The 19,481-nt window shown below is 39.5% G+C and overlaps 1 protein-coding gene across 1 annotated transcript in view; it reads right to left on the bottom strand.

The window, feature by feature from the left end:
* Nucleotides 1–19,481, bottom strand: part of SCUBE1 (signal peptide, CUB domain and EGF like domain containing 1) — a 204,472-nt gene that overhangs the window by 73,570 nt on the left and 111,421 nt on the right. The window contains exons 6-7 of the mRNA XM_065639776.1: nucleotides 15,498–15,614; nucleotides 12,543–12,632 (exon numbers count right to left, since the gene is read on the bottom strand). Of these exons, the coding sequence (XP_065495848.1) occupies nucleotides 12,543–12,632; nucleotides 15,498–15,614 (207 nt within the window). The remainder of the gene's footprint in view (nucleotides 1–12,542; nucleotides 12,633–15,497; nucleotides 15,615–19,481) is intronic.

The following is a 19,481-nucleotide window of genomic DNA, read 5'->3' as shown; positions in this document are numbered from 1 at the left end:
CAGTGAAGCTGTGAAATCTGTATCCTTGGAGATATTAAAAACTCAACTGGATGTGGGCCTGAGCAACCTGGTAGGTTGCCCTTTCTTTGAGCAGGAAGTTGGATTAGATGACGTCCAGAGGTCCCTCGCCACGTGAGGGAGGCGATTGTCCCGCTCTGCTCTGCACTGGTGCGGCCTCACCTGGAGCACCGTGTGCAGTTCTGGGCACTTCAGTATAAGAAGGATGTCAAACTATTGACCAAGATGGTGAAAGGCTTTGAGGGCAAGACTTATGAGGAACAGCTGAGGTCACTTGGTCTGTTCAGCTTGGAGAGAGAAGGCTGAGGGGGGGCCTCATCCCAGTCTACACCTTCCTGAAGTGGGGCAGCAGAAGGGGAGGTGCTGATCTTCTCTCTCTGGTGACCAGCGATGGGACATGAAGAAATAGAATGAAGCTGTTTCAGAGGAAGTTCAGATTGGACATCAGGAAAAGGTTCTTCAATGAGAGGGTGGTCAGCCACCGGAAGAGGCTCCCCAGGGAAGTGGTCATGGCACCAAGCCTGTCAGAGTTCAAGGAATGTCTGGATGACATTCTTGGTCATATGGTTTAGTTTTAGGTAGTCCTATGACGAGCAGGGAGTTGGATTCAATGACGCTTATGGGTTCCTTCCAATTTGAGATATTTGATGATTCTATGATATTTCCAATACGAAATGATCATGTTCAGAAAGTCAGAACATGGAAGTAGAGACCTAAATTTTTTCACTAGCTTCCCATTAGCTTCTGATTCACCTTTGGAAAATTACTTGCACTGGAGCTCACAAAAAATTTGTGATATATTAGTCTCCTCATGTAAAATATAAGAGATGCAATATTTCCTATTCTCATAAGATCTTTTGAAATTCATTAGGACACATATATATAAGCATAAAATACCATTGTTTTTATTGCTACCAATAGTATAAAAATTACTACCAATAGTACCAAAATGAAATGCAAGATGTGACACACCTCACTCTTTACTTTTTGCCCTGATAATACTTATTCCTCTGTAAATTTAACTTTTTACGGGGATAAGAGAATTTCATTTTTCTATCCACTCTTAAATTCCTTTAGATTAGCATAATATGCAACAGGATTAATATGAAAAAGCTTTATATAACAGACAGGTTGGTGTCTCTGTTTTGTCTTAAACAAGGTCTTTCATTTTTGGATTAGCTCTAATCATGTTCTGCTTTAAAAATTAATCCCATAAACTGTGGAATGTGAGCATATACCTGCACCTATATGCAAAACTCTGCTTTCCCAATCTCATTCAGCATGGTAAAACACTTGATATACTGTTCAGTGGGATAAAAATTTGCTTAAAATAACAAAAATATTCAAATTATTCTCTTAAAAGATAAAAAAATAATCAAAACCGGAGCAGGAAAAGAAAAGAGCAGAGAACAAATGTAAATGAAAGAGCTGTTTTGAATAATGCATCTATAAACACACAAAGAGGCCTTAATGGAAGACCAAAAGTGGCTAGCTGTAGCGAAAACAAAAGAAATCATATATAGCCTCAGGTGAAAATGGAGAGGGAAGCCGCTTAAGTCATCATCTATATTCAAGGAAGTCTTGCGGCAGCTGCTGTCTTGATTGTCTACCTGTTAGGAAAAGCATGAGAGGGATGGTCAACAGCACCTTCTTCCATGGAAAAAGTTATTCTTGGAAGAAATTAAATGAAAAAATTCTGTATAGAGGTTGATTGCCTTCTCCTCCGAATCAGAAAGGAAGATTAGACTGACCTCTTGTCTTAAGGCCTTGTGCAGAGGAAAAGGATTTTTTGCAGCAATAGGTAGGCAATAAAAGATTAGGTTTGGTCACAGAGGAGGGCAACAAGGCTGATGAGGAGCGGCTGAGGGAACTGGGGCTGTTTAGCCTGGAGAAAAGGAGGCTGAGGGGAGACCTCATCGCTGTCTACAAATCCCTGAAAGGAGGTTGTAGCGTGGAGGGTGTTGGGCTCTTCTCCCAAGTAGCAAGTGACAGGATGAGAGGAAATGACCTCAGGTTGCACCAGGGGAGGTTTAGATGGGATATCAGGAAAAATTTCTTCATGGAAAGGGTTGTCAGGCATTGGACCAGGCTGCCCAGGGAAGTGGTGGAGCCACCATCCCTGGAGGTGTTTAAAAGATGTATAGATGAGGCTCTTAGGGACATGGTTTAGTGCTAGAGTTAAGTTATGGTTGGACTCGATGATCTTGAGGGTGTCTTCTAACTAAAATTATTCTATGACTCTCTGCTGATTTTCAAATGTAAAACGCTCTCTGAAGATACGAATCTGGGCAATGTCTGTCTCTAAGACAAAAGGGAGAAGAAGAGATAGCAGTCTCCCAAAACAGAGAATGTTTTCTAAGTTTCCGAATTTCTGTAAATCATTTAGGTTGACACGGGAAGTCATGAAAGAGGAAAAATGCTTGTTTTCCCTACCTTGTTCCTGTGATTGGCCAAATAATAACACTGACCATAGGGCAAGTTAAAGCAAACTAGCAACTGCCTTTCATTTGGAATTCATTTGCAGTAGCCTAAAGTTCACTGGGCTTAGCAGAAAAAGGGTGGTTGGGCTTTGCTCCCAAAACTTGTACCACATTAGAGAAGCTTGTTTTGAGCCAACTTTTATGCCAGCCAGAGAGCAATTCACAATGGAGTAGTCTGGAGCTGTGAATTTAGAGTAGTTTTCAGGTCCTATCAAATAGGTCATAGCCCAAGCAAAGTTATGAGTAATAATACTCAGAGTGTAATCATATCTATTTCTACACTTGGTCTGAATTTTACAGAAGATCTGAACACAGTATCTTATGCTCAGAATAACTGTCTTAAATTCAGGACTCAGACACATGAGCAAGTCAGTCTTGATGTAACTGAAAGCTAAAGGTTGTAAGCAGAAGGGCAGATTTAGAGCACTCACTGTTTTAGCTGGTCTGTGAGGTATACGAATTACCTTAGACCATTTTTTCCTAATGAGGTGCCTGTGAAATAGTATTGCCTGGCAACTGAAGTGGCAGAAAGGGTTAAACGACTTGCAATTTCTGTTCCTCAGCAGATGTGCCGTAACTAAACCTGTTGTAAACTGCTCCTGTGCCTGAACCAAGAGATAACATGTTTACCTATCCTAAACACAAAAATGAAGTGATTTGTCTGTACTTAATTCACAGTGAAACACAAACTGACTCTCCAGGCTATGTGTACAAGACAGGAAAACCTATATGTTTGAACAAGTGAGGAAAGATTAAGGATAGCTGTGAAAGAAAGCCAAATATCTGGCAATCTGTAAATATGAATACTAAAAAGCTGAAAAATGCCTGTTAACGTTCATCACCTTGATAGCTATCAAAAGAGCTGCCATTCTCTGCTCATTTGCTTTATGTCCTGCACTGATTCCTAACAGATTTTATAGTACATCTCAGTGGAAATGAAATTGCAGAACCAGTCCTAGATAGATCACCCAGGATATCAGTGAGTCCTATCTTAAATTTAAACCAGATTTATTTTTTTAAGTAATATTTCAAATGAAACTGCCAGGAATTAGGTGATTCTTTTAAGAAGGAAAAAAGTACATACTCATGATTGCTTTTCTTTTGAGAAGGCAAAATCTTAAACCATTGCTATCATATGTAATGATTCTTTGCATCACTGTATCATTTTTGAGCACTCATAAGGATCAACACCAGCTATTATTAAGTTACAGTTACCAAACTGTGATGATGCTAAGATATTAGAACAGTCCCATTGGAGGGCCAGATCCTTCTCAGCTGAGTGTTACTGACTCCCTCACTGTAAAGAATGTTAAACTCATGCCAGTATCTTGAACCAAATTAGCCCATAACTTGTATCTCATCTCCTCTCACATCCAAAATGCTCTTTGCTTAGTCTGGCTCAAGGGTGGCCTGTGCTGGCATCTCAACTGTTTCCTTCAGGTTGGTATCACAGCAAAATCTCCAGCAAACACAGATCTTTCTGAATTCCAGGTATACTGGGTTTTTGCATAGTAGACTCTCTTAACATTTATGTTATATAGGAGAATCTTGCAGAAATAATTTTACCACTAGTGGCATCACTGCTCTACGCAGGTGAACTGCATGGCAATGCCTAACAACAAAGACTATCTAACTGGATGACAAAACACTCAAAATCCCACCCAAATTCTGACCAAAATTACACAAATTCTGAAAGCCTGAAACTTGGAAGAGATTAACACTTAGGAAAGGTATTTTAAAAAAATCTGTTGATTATACAGATGTTCTTGCCTTTAAGTAAGAGGGAATATGCAGTCTGAGTAAGAAAGCAACGAGTCAGAGAACACACGATGAGACTGCTGCTGCCATCCATAAAAAACATTTTACTGCAAGTGGCAGTACATGTGGTATATGGCACGAGATCAGGGTACAAGGAGGGACCCAAAGGACAAGAAGCACAAGGAGAAACTAAACAGACAACGGAAATATTTGAATTTTCAGTTAAGTGAGAATGATGTCATTCTCATGCAAATTATGCTCCGTGATGCTGAAAGGATAGAGAAAGAGCATTCAGAAGAGTATAATGAAAGAAACAAAGAGCTGAGAACAGATGAAGGAGAAACTGAAAGAGCTTCATATTCAGGGAATGAAAAAGGTGAGACAGAAAGGGTAACTTGCAGGATGTGGAATTTTTCACTCCGTTATGCTTGTCTCCTCATTTCCTTGCAATTTCATGATTGGTAGAATTTTATTTGCATGAAAATAGGATGAAAATTCTGCACTGCCACATAGGGAATGTGTGAAGAAACGCCTAGGTGAATCTTGCACTGAATCATGAAACCCACAGCTCTCATTTCAGAATAGTTCGATTCCTCTTCAGGGGACACTACATATTTAGGGAACATCACTTGATAGATTGGATCAGGTGTTTTATAAGCACCAGATGAGCCCAGTCTGATCCCTTAAAACCACCACTATTAGTTGTGATTGTGGCACTTTTTCTAAATAGAGAAGCTGCATTTAAGAAAAACCAAAATACTCTGAACATTGCGAAGGAGCATTATCTCCTGACCTTGGACAAATCCTTTCATTTTAAATGGAAAAGCAAAACAATGGAAGGTAGTGGTACGAATTCTGGATAAGGTCAGAGTCTTTACCATCAGCAAAGAAATGAAGAAAAAGGATTTTTACAGGAAATAGCACACCATTCACAAACTCAATGAATAAAAGTGACGATAACTCAAGATGAAAGGATCTGCCCTTTGGAGAGAGAGAATGCATGAATGACCTCAGGGATTCCTTCCCTCTGTTTTCTATGATTTCATATGGGAATGTAAAACTGACAGAAGGAGTTAAAGTGATGTCTTGGTTTCACAGTTAGTAACTGAGTTAGAGATCCTCCTGGCAATATGCCTGCTAATGATATGTTTTAAATGCTTTATTGATTAAAGCACAAAAAGATTGTGATGCACACAGAGCAGCACACTTGGCTTTCTGACAGTGAGCATTTCTCAAAGTCAGATAAAAGCCATTCAGAGAAATAAAGACATATTTTAAGTAATTTGAAAGAGTCCTAGGAGGCAGTACAACAGCTAGGATCTGAAGTACATACTGAACAGGTGCTCCTGGCTTAAAGTGACCCTTGGTAAGCTGAAACTATGATAGAAGTTAATTGCTCTGGGAAAGCACTTGAAAGCAAACAGTAGCTTGTCCATCTCCCTGCTCTTTCAGACAGAAAAGCAAGAATAGGATCACCTAGAAACTCTAATTCCATTTTGAAAGAGAACTAGAAATGAAGACTACAGAATCCATTTTTAATTCACACTGGAATAAAACAACCTAAGACTTTTGGAAATTTTCTAAGGGAAAACCAGAGCTCATAACACTCTTGATTCCAACGGCTTGGCAGTTAGGGCATTACATACCATGTTAGAAACCCAGGTCTCATTTTCTATTCTTTTATGTTTATTGAAACTGAAGAATCCTGAGCCCTTATCAGGCTATTGGTTATCAATACCGGCCCCAAGGGCTGAGCACCTTCATGAGGCAATAATGAGTCAGTCTGACTTTAGAGCCCAACGTTTCCCTTGAAAATCACCATGAAAGGGTCTCCAGTGTAATTTCCTCACATTTCAAATGAGCGTTCTAACTGCTGTGTACATTCTCTTTCCCTATTTCTGAAGATCATTCCAGGAAAAAGCACTGTGAAAAAGAGTCTTCCCACAAAACTAACTTTCAAGAAAAAAGAAAGGGTTTTGCCAGAAAGCTCTCATCAGATTAAAGGATTTTTAGATAAAGAATGCTTGGCTTCGTTGTTCTACAGTTCCTTCCTGATTTGCAAAGGAGCTAAATATTGGATCCACCACAGCATCCTGAAATCCAGAAAATGGTGGATTTCCATATGGACTGCACAATCATTGTGTGTTCTATACAGTAACTCAAGACAGAGGTTTGACTTTGGAGAAGTTGTTAACAGTGAACCACCAGAGAAGAGATCTTTGGATGGCTGAAATAATGACCAAGGAAAGTTTCCTTATTGATATGATGGAATTTTACACAAGGCAGGAGAAAATCACTTTAATTATGAGACTCTGATAATTCTAGTTGACTTTGTGGATTCGGTTTTTCCTGTAATCAAGAAAGAGCTGTATGTCTCTCCTGAAAAGAGAACAATGATTCAAAGAGATTTAAGTCCTGAAATTCCTAACAAACAAAACACCAGACTGGAGGCAACAGCTTGGGTCAGGTAGGCACAATTTCCACAAGAACAACTGCTCTATGATTCAAAAAAAAGGATCAGCTATAAAGTTTAAATCTCTCTGACTGATATATTTGATGTAACAGATGATAAACTGCCTCTGTTGCAAATGAAGTAAGTCACGACCATAAGTTCAAATTGTGGGTAGTTTTTTTTCTCTTTGTTTTTGTGGTTTTGTTTGTTTGTGGTTTGGTTTTGTTTGTTCATTTGTTTGTTTTATTTGATGTGAGCAGCTCATTAAAATCCATTACAGGTACTGGGCTAAAAACCTCCTGAAATCAAAATATGTTTTGGCCAGGACATGGCAAATACAGTTATCTTGGCTGCTGTTTTTAGATACCTTCAGGAGGCACAGGACTGGATGAAAAAGCTGACCAGTACACAGAGAAAGGAGTACTGGCATGTATGAAAGTGGGCAAAGCAAGACCTGCGTTTGTGATCTACTAGTCTGAACTGGTTATTTACTGCAACGTTTGAGATCCTTGGAGTGAACTGACAGTGGAAGTACGATTCCCAAAGCAAGCCCACATTAAGGCAAAAGAAGAGATGATTCTGTCCCATACAACGTGCACTGATGTCCTCTGCCATAAGCTAAGCCGTTGGAGCAATGTCCAAATTGCATTTTCCGCAGCTCACGTCTCCAGTGATTGCTGCGGCGAGGAAATGGTTTTAGCAGACTGCACACTTGGCTCTCCAAGCAGACAGCTGGATGCTCAGTATAAATGGCTGGAAGGCTACTAAAGATGGAAGAAGTCTTCTTCATCTGCAGAAGTCAAATGATTCTTGCCACCGCAAGGGAAAATACAGAACTAGTGAACGTACTACTGTAATTGCTGGTTACATGCCATGAATATAGACAGACCAAAGCCCTGCCTGTAAGCCACTCTTGGGAAATCAGAAATGGAATGTAACATAGGTACACATATAACATATCCCAGACTGGCAACACTGGTCCTTGGTGGTGTGATTTTCCAAATGACTTGAAGTGCTTCCTCCAGTACAGAAACAATCTAGGCAGAAGTAAATTTTAGCAGTAACAAAGTCCAGGACAATTCCAATCCACTTTACAGTTTATACAAGTACTTCAACTGACAGTAAAATAATTTGTAAGGATCTTGGGAGCCAGCTTCAAGGGAAGGAAAGAGAATTACATTCCTGTATGTTAGGTGGGCCACAAACAGCCTTACTGACAACCCAAGAAGTCCATGTCCAACAGCAAAACCTTAAGCTGTCCTGACGTACAATGAGTTGAACATGTCTTATGAAGGAATGAATTTCAGTATGGAGTTTGGGTTCCTGAAAACACTTGTGGCAATGGGATTACTGCTGTTTGCACTGTTATCCTGGCATTAAATATGCAAGGGAAATTATTGTGCTTCCTTAACTTCAGGATAGGCTAAATGTCCTGTTGCTTTTTGCTATACTGAAAAGAACTTCATAAAACTCTCTTCTTGAGACAAGAAGGAATGAATTTCTTATCTTCTAGGGTCAGAGGAAGAACATCTTACTGCCAGAGTGAGTTCTTACAAAAGTGGAAAGAATGGAAAAGCTGGATGGAAGGTGAGGGAGAGAAATGCAGCCTTTGCAGTTGTTCTGAAGTCACTTGGGTTCAAGCCAAAATGAACTTGATCCATTTGACTACTGAAGAGTACAGGGAGGGAAATGAAACACGGTGAGAAATGGGTCAGGCTCACCTCTTCAAAAAGTGCAGATCAGAGGACAAGATCTAAGAAACGCCCTGGATAGAATATCATGGTTGTGTTGCTAAAGCATCTTAAGGATTCATGCAGACTAGTAAGGCTTGTGATGATGACAATGCAGCAAGTGCCTGCATTTCTAAAGACAATATAAAAAATATATCATAAAATGTATTGGTCCTAAGAGTTGATGTAAAGAGTAGCCAAAGAACCACGCATTACCTTTGATTAGGAGATGGAGACTTACTGAGTCTTAAGACCTGACAGTTCTCAGCTCTTATAGAAAAGAGCCTATCACATCTTTGTAAGTGGTTGACTTATTTGTAATGAGGCAGCCCAATGGCATCACGGATGCTACAAAATCTATTTTGGTGTCCACAGTATCAAGTTCTATGTAAAAGAAAGCTTCAGGATATCAACAGAGAATTTCTCTAGAAAAACCCTGTAGCCTTTTCAAGCAAAAGACAGTGCCCAAGAAGAGAATAATGCTAAGTCAGAGAGACTTAATAATTTACAGTATATATGAGGATAAAGCGTTAGACTACCGGATGACTCATCTTTACAGCTGTAGACTGTGGGGTCACTGGACTTAAAAATTCCATCCAGGGCTGCAATAGCAAAAAGACATTTGGAAACTGGATACATGAATAAAAGCAACTTCCATCGCTGAAGATGTGATACTGGACAAAATATTTTGAGGATATGTGTATTAGAGATTGAGTGGAAATTTGGTACTTCTAAAGTTGTGTGCCCACGCTAGAAGGGCTTACATGCAGGTAGGCAGAGCCTGACATACTGTGTTTCAAACTGATGCTGGATTTAGACTGAACAATATGTGAAATGCATTGGCACACTCTTCTAATCAACAAGGCGGATATAAACGTACCTTACAGATAATGGTAAGGCTCTGGTTTTAAATGCTTAGAGGTGTGCACTTCTGCAGGATGAAAGTGCACTTTCCTTCCTAATCTACCGAACGTACACAGCTCAATGTCCAGGTTTATAGCACCCACCACAGAACTCTGGCAGATGGCAGAACCTCAACAGAAGCCCACCCAGAGTACAGTTAATGCTGCACCCTCTTCCACTCTACAATGGCAACAGCCCAGAGGGGAGTGAAGAAAATGTAAATGAGCTGTATGAACAGCAATATGGTGCAACATTCATGGATCAGAGAAAAGCCATTCAGTGCCATCTCTTTAATGGGAGCGCTCTTTATTCTGAATCCAAGTGGTTTTGTCTGAACGGGGAGACAAAGGACACCTGCAAGACCTTGGGGTCTTTCTGGACATCATTTAAAAAGTTGGATGAAAATTCCTAGGAATCATTGGATGGCTCTGAAGGAAGGTTTCTTGTAGATCATCAGAGAAGACCAGTTTCTCGTCTGCATCTAACAGGAAGAAACTTTTCTCTATTCAAGATTTAGCCACAAGTCACAAGACCACACCATGATGAGGACATGAGCCCCTGTAAGACTCAGTCTGGGCTACAGAGTCAGCCAGTCTTGCTGTAGCAAATTGAGCAGCATAAGCAGCCACGTCTGACAGCAGTTCCCTTCTCTAAAAGTAATCTCATGTGAGCTTATTCTTAGCCTTGGCTGTTTTTAAGGGTTACAAAGACCATAACCATTTCAATAGTGTGCAGTGAATGACAGGGGACTACAAATTATTGTCTCTGGGCTTGCAGTTGAAAGCATCTTTCATCAAACTACTAAAATTACATAAAGTCATCTACTTTTCCTACTCTCCCAAGACTGCCTGCAGGACGGTCAAAAATCACAGTTCATTTGCAAAAGCTGGTAACAAAGTTTCTTGAGGAGCCTTCCAGTACTTTCTAAAACAGCTGTTTAGAAAGCATCTCAAGACACATGGTACTTCATGGAAATGCCACTACGCTTTTGAAATGTAGTAAAGACTCCATGAGGAAAATAAATTATGGATTTTCTGAGCATCAGAAACCAGTAGAAATAAACAAGTAGAAAAGTCCCTAAGTAATAAGCCACCCACTCAGGTCTCACTTACTAATTAAATTTCTTTTCAGCTCTCATTAATGTTTTTCTAAGGAATCAGTTGTTGAAAGACAGCATGTCCAAAAACTCTCAGCTCTTGGCTGATACCTGCTAACACAGGAGGTACTGAAGAGTTAAAGAACATGTTTTGCAAACTGGATTTTTAACTACCTCCCTAAACCTATTTCTGCAGTCTATGTTCAGCCTGGAACCTGCAGACCTGGTATAACTAACAAGATTTTTGCTAATCATAACTATTTCATTGTATTTGCGTGGACTTTTGTAGGCAGTGTGAGCTTATTTTCATGTTGGATAATTACTTTTACCAGCGGGTGAGGCAGCAATGCAATGCACTCTGTTGCTCAGTCTCTCTAAACCATATTGTACAGACTGTTAGTGGCTGGGCAAACTCACCATTTAGACCTAGAGGATTGGATTTTCCAGTGGTCTAGAGGCCCTTTGCACGATTTTTTCCCTGAGTTCCTGTTAGACTATAGGTCTTACTGAAATACAGCTAAAAGTGTTAGTAACACCTTTAGAAAGTGAGATGAGCTGTCTCATAGCTTTTGTTAGGTTAAATTAATTTAAACAGTGCATCATTAAACAATAAATTGATATAGGTCACTTGCTAGGTCTGAAAACTAATTGCAAATTTACGATCATAGATAATGTAAAAATAAAGGAACATATGTCCAGGTTTTCATACAAGGGAAAATATTTTACCTCAATATTATCATCTAATACCATTTCAGAGTTATAACACCATGCAATTTCCTATACAGTAGCTGTATGCTGGCTTACGGTTAAGCGGATGGTTTGTCGCGGGTGGTGAGATACAAGTGATATGGAATCTTTATAAATATTGTCACCTCCTGCAACTATTAGCTCAGCAATCAACTAAATATTCAAAATGAGGCTTCTGGCCTCCTAGAGGTGGTCCTTCCAGATAGGTGTGGATGCTTATAGCCAGAGCTGAGCTCACCAAGGGCTAGCGGGGCAGAGTCTGCAATGGGCTTAATGGTTTTAGGAAATGAAATGGGGACCACGAGGGAAGAGTGCAGAATCTTGTCCTGCCAGAATCTTTTCTGTGGGTGAAGAATCCCTGTCTTGTAAATGGTTCATTAGGTACATCTCAACAATGCTCACTATGTTTAAAACCTAGCAGAAATAATTATATGTGTGGAGTAGGGCACTGGAATGGAAAATACAGTGTAATAAACCTCCTGAAGACCTCCAAACCATTGGCATCATTCAGCGGTCTGTGCCACCCTTCGCTTTTTGTCACATGAAAGAATCTGACAGAGGTCCAGCCACTCTACCCTTTCTGTTCCCAAAAGGTCATTCTCAATAATGGCCATAAATGTAACATGAAGAAGACAGGCACAGGGTTGTGCAATGGGCCAACTCAGAGTAGAAACTAAAGAATTATGTTCATTGTACAATGCACTTCCTCATCTCTTCTACTCTCAGACTCCAAAAACACAGAGAAACAAGCCATGCTTCAGTCTTGAAAAAAGAAAATAAGGAAGCTCACTAGTCACTAGGGAAAGATCTTTCAGTGGTTACTAACACGGCTGCACAAAGGAAATAAAAAAATTTTCAGTCATAATATTTACATTTCAGTCAAAAATACTGCAAGTTGTAAGTAGGCAAATACAGTTCTTCATTTAACACTACATATGTAACAGAACATTGTTTTATATCATCGTCATCATTCACTTTTAAGTCAATAGGCAGGTCTGCAACATGAGATTTTTCAGGAATCCTACAGCAACACATACACACAAACACACACAAATCACATGTAAGAGGTAGCTTGCATAAGGTAAGTAAGGTTAATGGCAAAAGCTTCTTTCTATGCAGAAGAAATGTAACATTAAAGCTGCAGCATTAGGAAAAACAAAAGTTTAAAAACGAGAAATGAAGTTGTACAACAGATGAGAACTTAACAAAATTGGTGATCTTTCCACACAGATGAAGTCAGGTTAAAGAAAACTAAACCAAAACCAAAGGGACCAAATGAGACCAAAAGAGAACCTCCCCCCCACACACATACAGACAAAAGTGAGAGCACAACAAAGGAAGTGGAAGAAAAGTGTTACCCATAAGTAGCCGCCGTTTCACCCGCTTGTCCACATCAGCTACTGACGTGGCATTGTACTCAGAACTCTCAATTGCAGCCTCATCCTTCTCTAAAACACAAGTAAGGGACAAACATGGAGCAGTTGGTTAATCACAAGCCCAATTTTCCACTGCCTAAGACAGTTTCTTGGCATGGCATAGCCAAAGCCAAGAAGCAAGGCATGAAAGCACTAATCCCCGTTAGAGAGTTAATTCCCTTTGGGACCCCAGGAAAAAATTAAAGGGTGTTTGGGGAAAGGAGGAAGAAAGAGAGGGAGGAGGAAGAATGGTCAAATATGAAGTAATTAACCACATACAGGAAGCTGGATTCCTCCTGGAGAACAAGACAGCTTACATGAGTGCCCCAGAGAGGTGTTAATGGTGAAAATTAAAATTCAAGGGTGCTAGTTAAACAAACTATCAAGGACAAACTGTAAAGTGATTCAGGCTAATGGTGGACCAGGATCTGAGGGTGGCAGGCAGAAGACCGAGACAGACAAGAGAGAGCTAGAAGAGTCCGGTGATGGATGGGCACAGATGCACCATAGTCTTGTACACATTGACACATCGTGAGGAGAAACCAAACAACGGCATGCAAATTAAACAAAAACAACAAAAATAAACAAACAACAAACCAAACAAACACAAAAAAAGAACAATTTGGGCAGTGCTGGTTGCCTGCTTGTCTATGAAACACTACTAGCTAAACATTCAATGCTAGGAAAGATGTTGCAAGAACAGGGTTTAGTAATTTTACAAGCATGCAGTAAGCAAGATGATGTCAGCAAAGGTCATTTTACAAAGTAGTCTCTGATATCCTACATGTAAGAGTTTCATTACAGCATAATGAGGACTTTAGTTTGGTTATGCTTCACTAGAAATACACAGAAACAGTCACAAGTGTGGGAAGAGATGATCAGTACATGAAATAAAAATAAAGATTTTGGGTACAGGAGAGCAATGGAAAAGCAGCAGCTGGGTAAATAAAATGATTTATACAGAGAGCGAAATGCTTATTAGCAAAAGAAAAAACAAAGTGCAAGTGGAAACTTTCACATGCAGCAAACATAAAAAAAAGGATAAGTCAAGCAAACGAAGACAAAATATGTTAGACAAAGAGTCAACAAGTATTTATCGGCATTGCAGAAGTTTGCATTTCTTGCAGTGATGCCTGGAATATACACACCACTGAAGACAGCAAACACTGGAATCACTGAAGTGAGGAGGAGGAGGAGGAGGCTGGCAGGTTTTGTTTGTGGCAACACTGAATAGTTGAGTGGCAACAAGAAGTTATTTTGTTTTGTTTTAACAAGTTCTAGATGGGATCAGGCTGCAATAGAGGCTTTTGTTTGAGTTTTTTTTATTTAGCTCTGTGAATAATTAATGAACGTCGGTTATCAGACAAGACAGGCAATCAGGAACCATCACCAGAAAGCAGGAATAAAAATGTAAAAAATAAATTAAAAAAAAATCAAAAGTATTCTAAGAGAAAGAACTACTTAGAGGGAAGAAAATCAGCACAGGCAGTAATATGTGACTTACATCGCAAGACCAAGGAATGTAACATGGAGGTGTATGTATTACATTACAAAAATGGAAAAAAAAAAGGTAAAAAGTAAAAAACAGGTGCAGTGTACACAGCTTTTAAAATCATTTTTACATGCTGGACAAAATAAAACATCAGTTTGAGGATATTAGTGAACACTAAGAAATAGAAGACCAATTATCCACTCAATAAAACCTGCTCTCAAGGCCCTTGCTCTTGCAAATCCTCTGCATCTGGAACTGCCACAGGCTTCAGGGAAGGTTATTGAAACAGAGAGACCGTGCAATGGAGCCCTCTGTGTCAGTCAAAAGCACAAGCTGAGAGATCCCATAAGCTGAGACACAGGCTGTGTGCACAGCGAGGCAACATCCAGCGCTGAACCTTGTCCAGCTCTACCTCTGCCAACACAACACCCGCCCTACCACACATTTGTGCCATCAAACCCTGCAGAAGTGAGTGAGGCTCCGGGCAGCCACTGAGTTTTACGCCATGGATTGACCAAGGGATCGCTAAAGATAACTGACAGATTTCCATGGGTTTCAAGTGTTCTGTCTTGCAGTATCGATAAAGGAGAGGAAAGATGATAAATATGCATTCATGATTTTTTTAAACTCGGGAAATTACTAGGAATTTGTAAGAACTTGAAATTAACCAAACAAAAAAAGTCAACATGACAATGCTAATGAAAACCATTATGGATTTTAGGTTCCAATCTGTGAATAAGAATTTCCAAATTTTAACTTGCATCATGGAAAAATATGCTTTTTCATTAAAAAAAAAGGCAGAGTGGAAAGAAATAGTGTTAGGCAAATAATGTATTTTATAATCATAAAGGTTTGCATAGCATCTCCCAAGATGCTCCATCTCTTGTACAGCTTTTTCCTACTGATGATCTGAGTGGAAGCTTATTCATTACAAGTGCTGTAATTTTTAGAATCATAAAACATACAACAGGGAAGAAAGCACATCATGACGATTAATTTTCCCCAATAACAGCTTAGAAAAACGGATTATTTTCCGCCCCTTGCTTACACAAGGAAGTCTTGACTCATGAAAGTGAATTGAAGAGCTGAACTTCCATTCATAATTATGAGTGTGCTACACGTTTTAGCTTCAAAAATTATTAGAGTTATGAAAATAAAGTTACAAAGGAGTAACAAAGGGATACTTCATTAACAAACATTTTGACAAAACAAGCACAAATGCTTCTCTCTCTGTATAGCGTGACCTTAGCTACTACGGCCAGGAACTGCTGTTATACGCTTCCCTCAGCAATGGTGCTGCACGCCTGTGAGATACAAACACACATGCACACACACACGCACACACATGTGCACATATATATTCTATGAGGAATATGAAATAAAACGCGCTGCAGTGAAGTACTTACCAATGCAGGTTCGGCCATCTGAATGTAGGGCATACTTCTGATGACAACCACACACAGGACCAGTATCTGTGTCATCACAGGTGTGCTGGCAGCCTCCATTCCCATAGTTACAGGTTACTAGTTAAGCCCCAAATGAATGTGTATATATGTATATACAAATAAAATGACAATGAAACCAATTAGTCTTGAGGGCCTTTCAGAATACAGAAGAGCAGTAACAAACCAAGACATAAGGCAACATAACATTTGTATTTGCAGTTATTGGCATTTCTTATTCTTTCTGATCCCCGCTTATCTTAGACATGCTCCTGTCTCACACCCTACTCTCAATCCATGCATTGAAGAAAAAAGGAAGAAAAAAAAAGTATGTGCTACTTCTTCCCCAGCCTATTTGCATTCATAATTTTAGTATGAGTGATTAGCCAGTTCCATCTCTTTCTAAAAGCTACATGCTTCATGTCCGTGATGTATATGGCATGAAGAAACAAGCAGTCTACCAATATAGACATATATTTTCAAGTTGACAGACAGCATTTATCTTGCCCTTCCCCTTCACTTTCTAAGTGGAGGAAGCAAAGACCAAACAGCAAGAACAAAACCATGTAAGTCCTGAAATCCATTATTTCAAGTACTAGTCCTCCTAGAGTAGAACCTTGTTTAAAAAAAAAAAACAAACAGGAAACTTTTTTTTTTTCCTTCCCTGACCCAAAAAAATGCATGGTTGTTATGGCCTTGCAGTGCTCTGGCCTGAACTAGGATGGCAACATTGGAGATGTCACTTTCACTTCCAAATATACAGTGGAAAATGGCTTTTCGCAATTAAAACATCCTCTGGTGAAAAAATACTAAACATCCATTAAAGCAAACATTGTTCAAGACAGAGTTTTGAAGTTTACATGAATCAATAGATCAAACTTCCTTTATCACATGATGGATTTATTGTCTGACTACTGAGACAAAAGGTTTTTAAATATTAAGATGGCAAGTGTCATTAACAATGCCGCTCATTTGCTCCTGTTCCACTTAATCCTTTGCAGTCACATAGCTTGATGCTGAATAGCACAATTCTGATCTGATTGAATTCAATTTACTGTCTTCACATACAGGTAATTTGGGCTAGGTTCTTTATCAGTATACACATACTGGCAGATACAGGGCAAATCCACTATGCTGTTATTCAGTTACATCATACTCATCATTTCAGAGGACTTTAATGTTTTGAAACGTTACAGTATATTCAAATAGTCACTACAGTAATTTAAATACTGACTCCTACTGATCAGAAGGAACTTCCTCACGTTGGTTTTAGCAGAATTTTCATTCTAGAGAAGAGAGTCTACAAAAGAGCCAGGGTAGCAAACTGCAATGCACAGTAAAACTAGGATAATGGTTAACAAGATTTTAAAATCATGTGTCTAAATCTGAACTGGGGTTCTATCTAATCCAATAGGGCTAAACTCATATAATTTCCCACTGACCTCAGTGAACCCACTTTAATGCTAGCTTCTTAAAATGGAGTAGACTGGAATTTTCAGTCACAATAACTAGAACTGAAATATCCTCCCTGTGGTGTGAGTGTCCCAGTGCTGAACAGTCATGCCACTCTCAGTAATCACTATAGTATTTTGCTTAAAATGGAACAATTCTAAGGAAAGGAACTGAGGGAGACCCACCACAGCACACTCAACAGAATTCACCTTAAAACCTCCTGCCAGCGTGGGAGCTGCAAGTTTACACCCATGGTCCCTGAAGTCTGGCGAAGATCACAACAGGAATCGTCCATCTCCCAAGTGAGTACAGACCAGAGCTACTACAGGTGCAAGCATCCTTGGTCCTTCACCTTGTACATTTTGAAAAAAACTCTTGTGTTGTTCAGAGAGAGAGAGGGAATAGTCTTGTGGCCTAGAACAATCCTCGAGAACAGGGCCGGCCTGGATTCCCACCTCTCCTCAGAATGCCACTGTTCTATCCCATTGGAAAGAATGCCAATGAGAAACACGAAGAGCAGGCAGATCCACATTCTCTTATTGGAGCTTGACACTTTGGGCACTAGGCTGGAAAATGGGACTTGTGGGTTCAGTCCCACCAGACAGAGGAAGGAATTGAACTCACATACCCCAAGTCATAAGAATCCTAAACTTCCAAGGAATTACATTAAAAAGCCCCCTAAGCATCAACCACTCTCAGGCATTCTTTCTCCTTCTCCAGTTTTATAACTTGCCTATTAATGTATTTTTGTGAAAAAATGCATGAAGCAAACCATTCTGCTTTGCATCAAATGGAAGCAACATTTCATTTCCTTCAATACGTATTACAATAACCTTTTAGCTTTTATTTTTGATGCAAACCAAATCAATTAAAATTTTATGTCTTAAACCTCCCACCTTTTGGATGCAGTCACACTGAAAAAAACATTTCCTTGCTCAACACTATGCCTGTCCCTATTCTCCTCTCTTCTTTCTGCCTATTCTTTGATTTGTAATTTTTTGAAGGTTAATTGTCTTCTTGTGGCTCTCCCTCTATGCCGCATTACGTGCACAACAGTAACTTCTTGGCTAACGTGGCGGTAGAGAAATACTGGTTTGCAGCTTAGCTGAGAGCTAGAGGAACAGAGAGAGGGAGGTTGAATCGGCTGACTGCAGCCTGCTAGCAACCACGAGCTCTCTTTGGGTTGCCTGTGTCCAGGACATGACCAGGCAGGGCCAGTAAGTGGCACAGGAGGCAGCTGCTTGCAGTAGCCACAGCGCTGGGCAAGCACTGGCAGAGCTAACCCTGGATGGGGTAATTTCCCTCTACCTGTCCTCCCCTCCTTGACCCCGTTTGCCTCTTTGACTATGTGGAAGTTCATCCCACGTTTCTAGCACTGTTGGACTGCCGTGCCATCACGAATTAAATTAAAGGTGTTGTTTATGCCAGATGTTTAAATACATTTCTAGCCAACAGTAATCTTATTGAGGATTTTAAAGTGCAATCAGCAACACAGTGTATATTTAAAACAGCTTGACTGCAGTGGTTATTTTTGGCATTCCTTGCTGAAAGCCTCTGCTGGCAGAGATGAAAATATCTTAACATGGTTTCTCTGATCCACGTAATATGAGGGACTTTTCCTTGCTATATTTGTCTATGAAAAACTTCATTAGACTGACGGGTTTATAGTAAATCCTGCAGAATCACACACTTCTTTTATAGTTTCCCTGTATGCTAAAGTTACTGGTTCCCGTTGTACCAAGTCAATGAACACAGATGTAGGTCAGTTCCTTTTCCTGTCTCTTACAAATATTAATAAATCATGGTTTTGAAGTATTTGAATTTCTGTCTAGACTACAATTTATTTATTTATTTTAAGCACTTGAGAAAAATTCTGGAGCTTGACAGCTCTGCAGGTAAAATTGGTATAAAATCCAGTTGTAAAATATGTCATTTCAATTTCCTTCCAGCCTTAATTTTGTAGCAGTGACACAGTGAGGAGTTCCTTTTGCTTAGAGGAAGAAAACCAAAATTATTTAAAAGCAAAGGGACATCCAAATCTACTCCATTTTGCCAGAAAGCATTAAAACAAGCTTAATGAGAAATCTCAGCATTGTTTTAAAAATTAGTTCTGATAACTCTGGACTCCACAGCTTTGCAAAAGATTGTGTGTTCATTTTGAGTCTGTGACATTAAAATGGCAAACAAAAAGAAGCCAAATGGTAACTTCTGATAGACACAGTTCACCTTTAAATATTATAAATCATGTTACAATAAAAGGGATGGAAAATAGATGGAAAAGAGTAAGTAATTTTTCTTTCTTCTCCCCCCTTTTTTTTTTTTAACCTAGGAAGAACATACACATATTTGTTAGAACTCAGATATACTTAACCTCACACAGCAGATTTAAAACCAGAATAACACTATTGATTTTGACACTGCTTCAGCGTTTGTGTATGCATTTGTCTGAAGTGCAGTCAAAATACTGGGCTATTTCCTTTCGTGGAAGAAATACCC

The sequence above is a fragment of the Caloenas nicobarica genome, chromosome 1, assembly GCF_036013445.1.
Source record: "Caloenas nicobarica isolate bCalNic1 chromosome 1, bCalNic1.hap1, whole genome shotgun sequence".
NCBI lineage: Eukaryota > Metazoa > Chordata > Aves > Columbiformes > Columbidae > Caloenas > Caloenas nicobarica.
The sequence above is the reverse complement of the archived record's forward strand: the minus strand, read 5'-3'. Positions and strand labels throughout refer to the sequence as shown.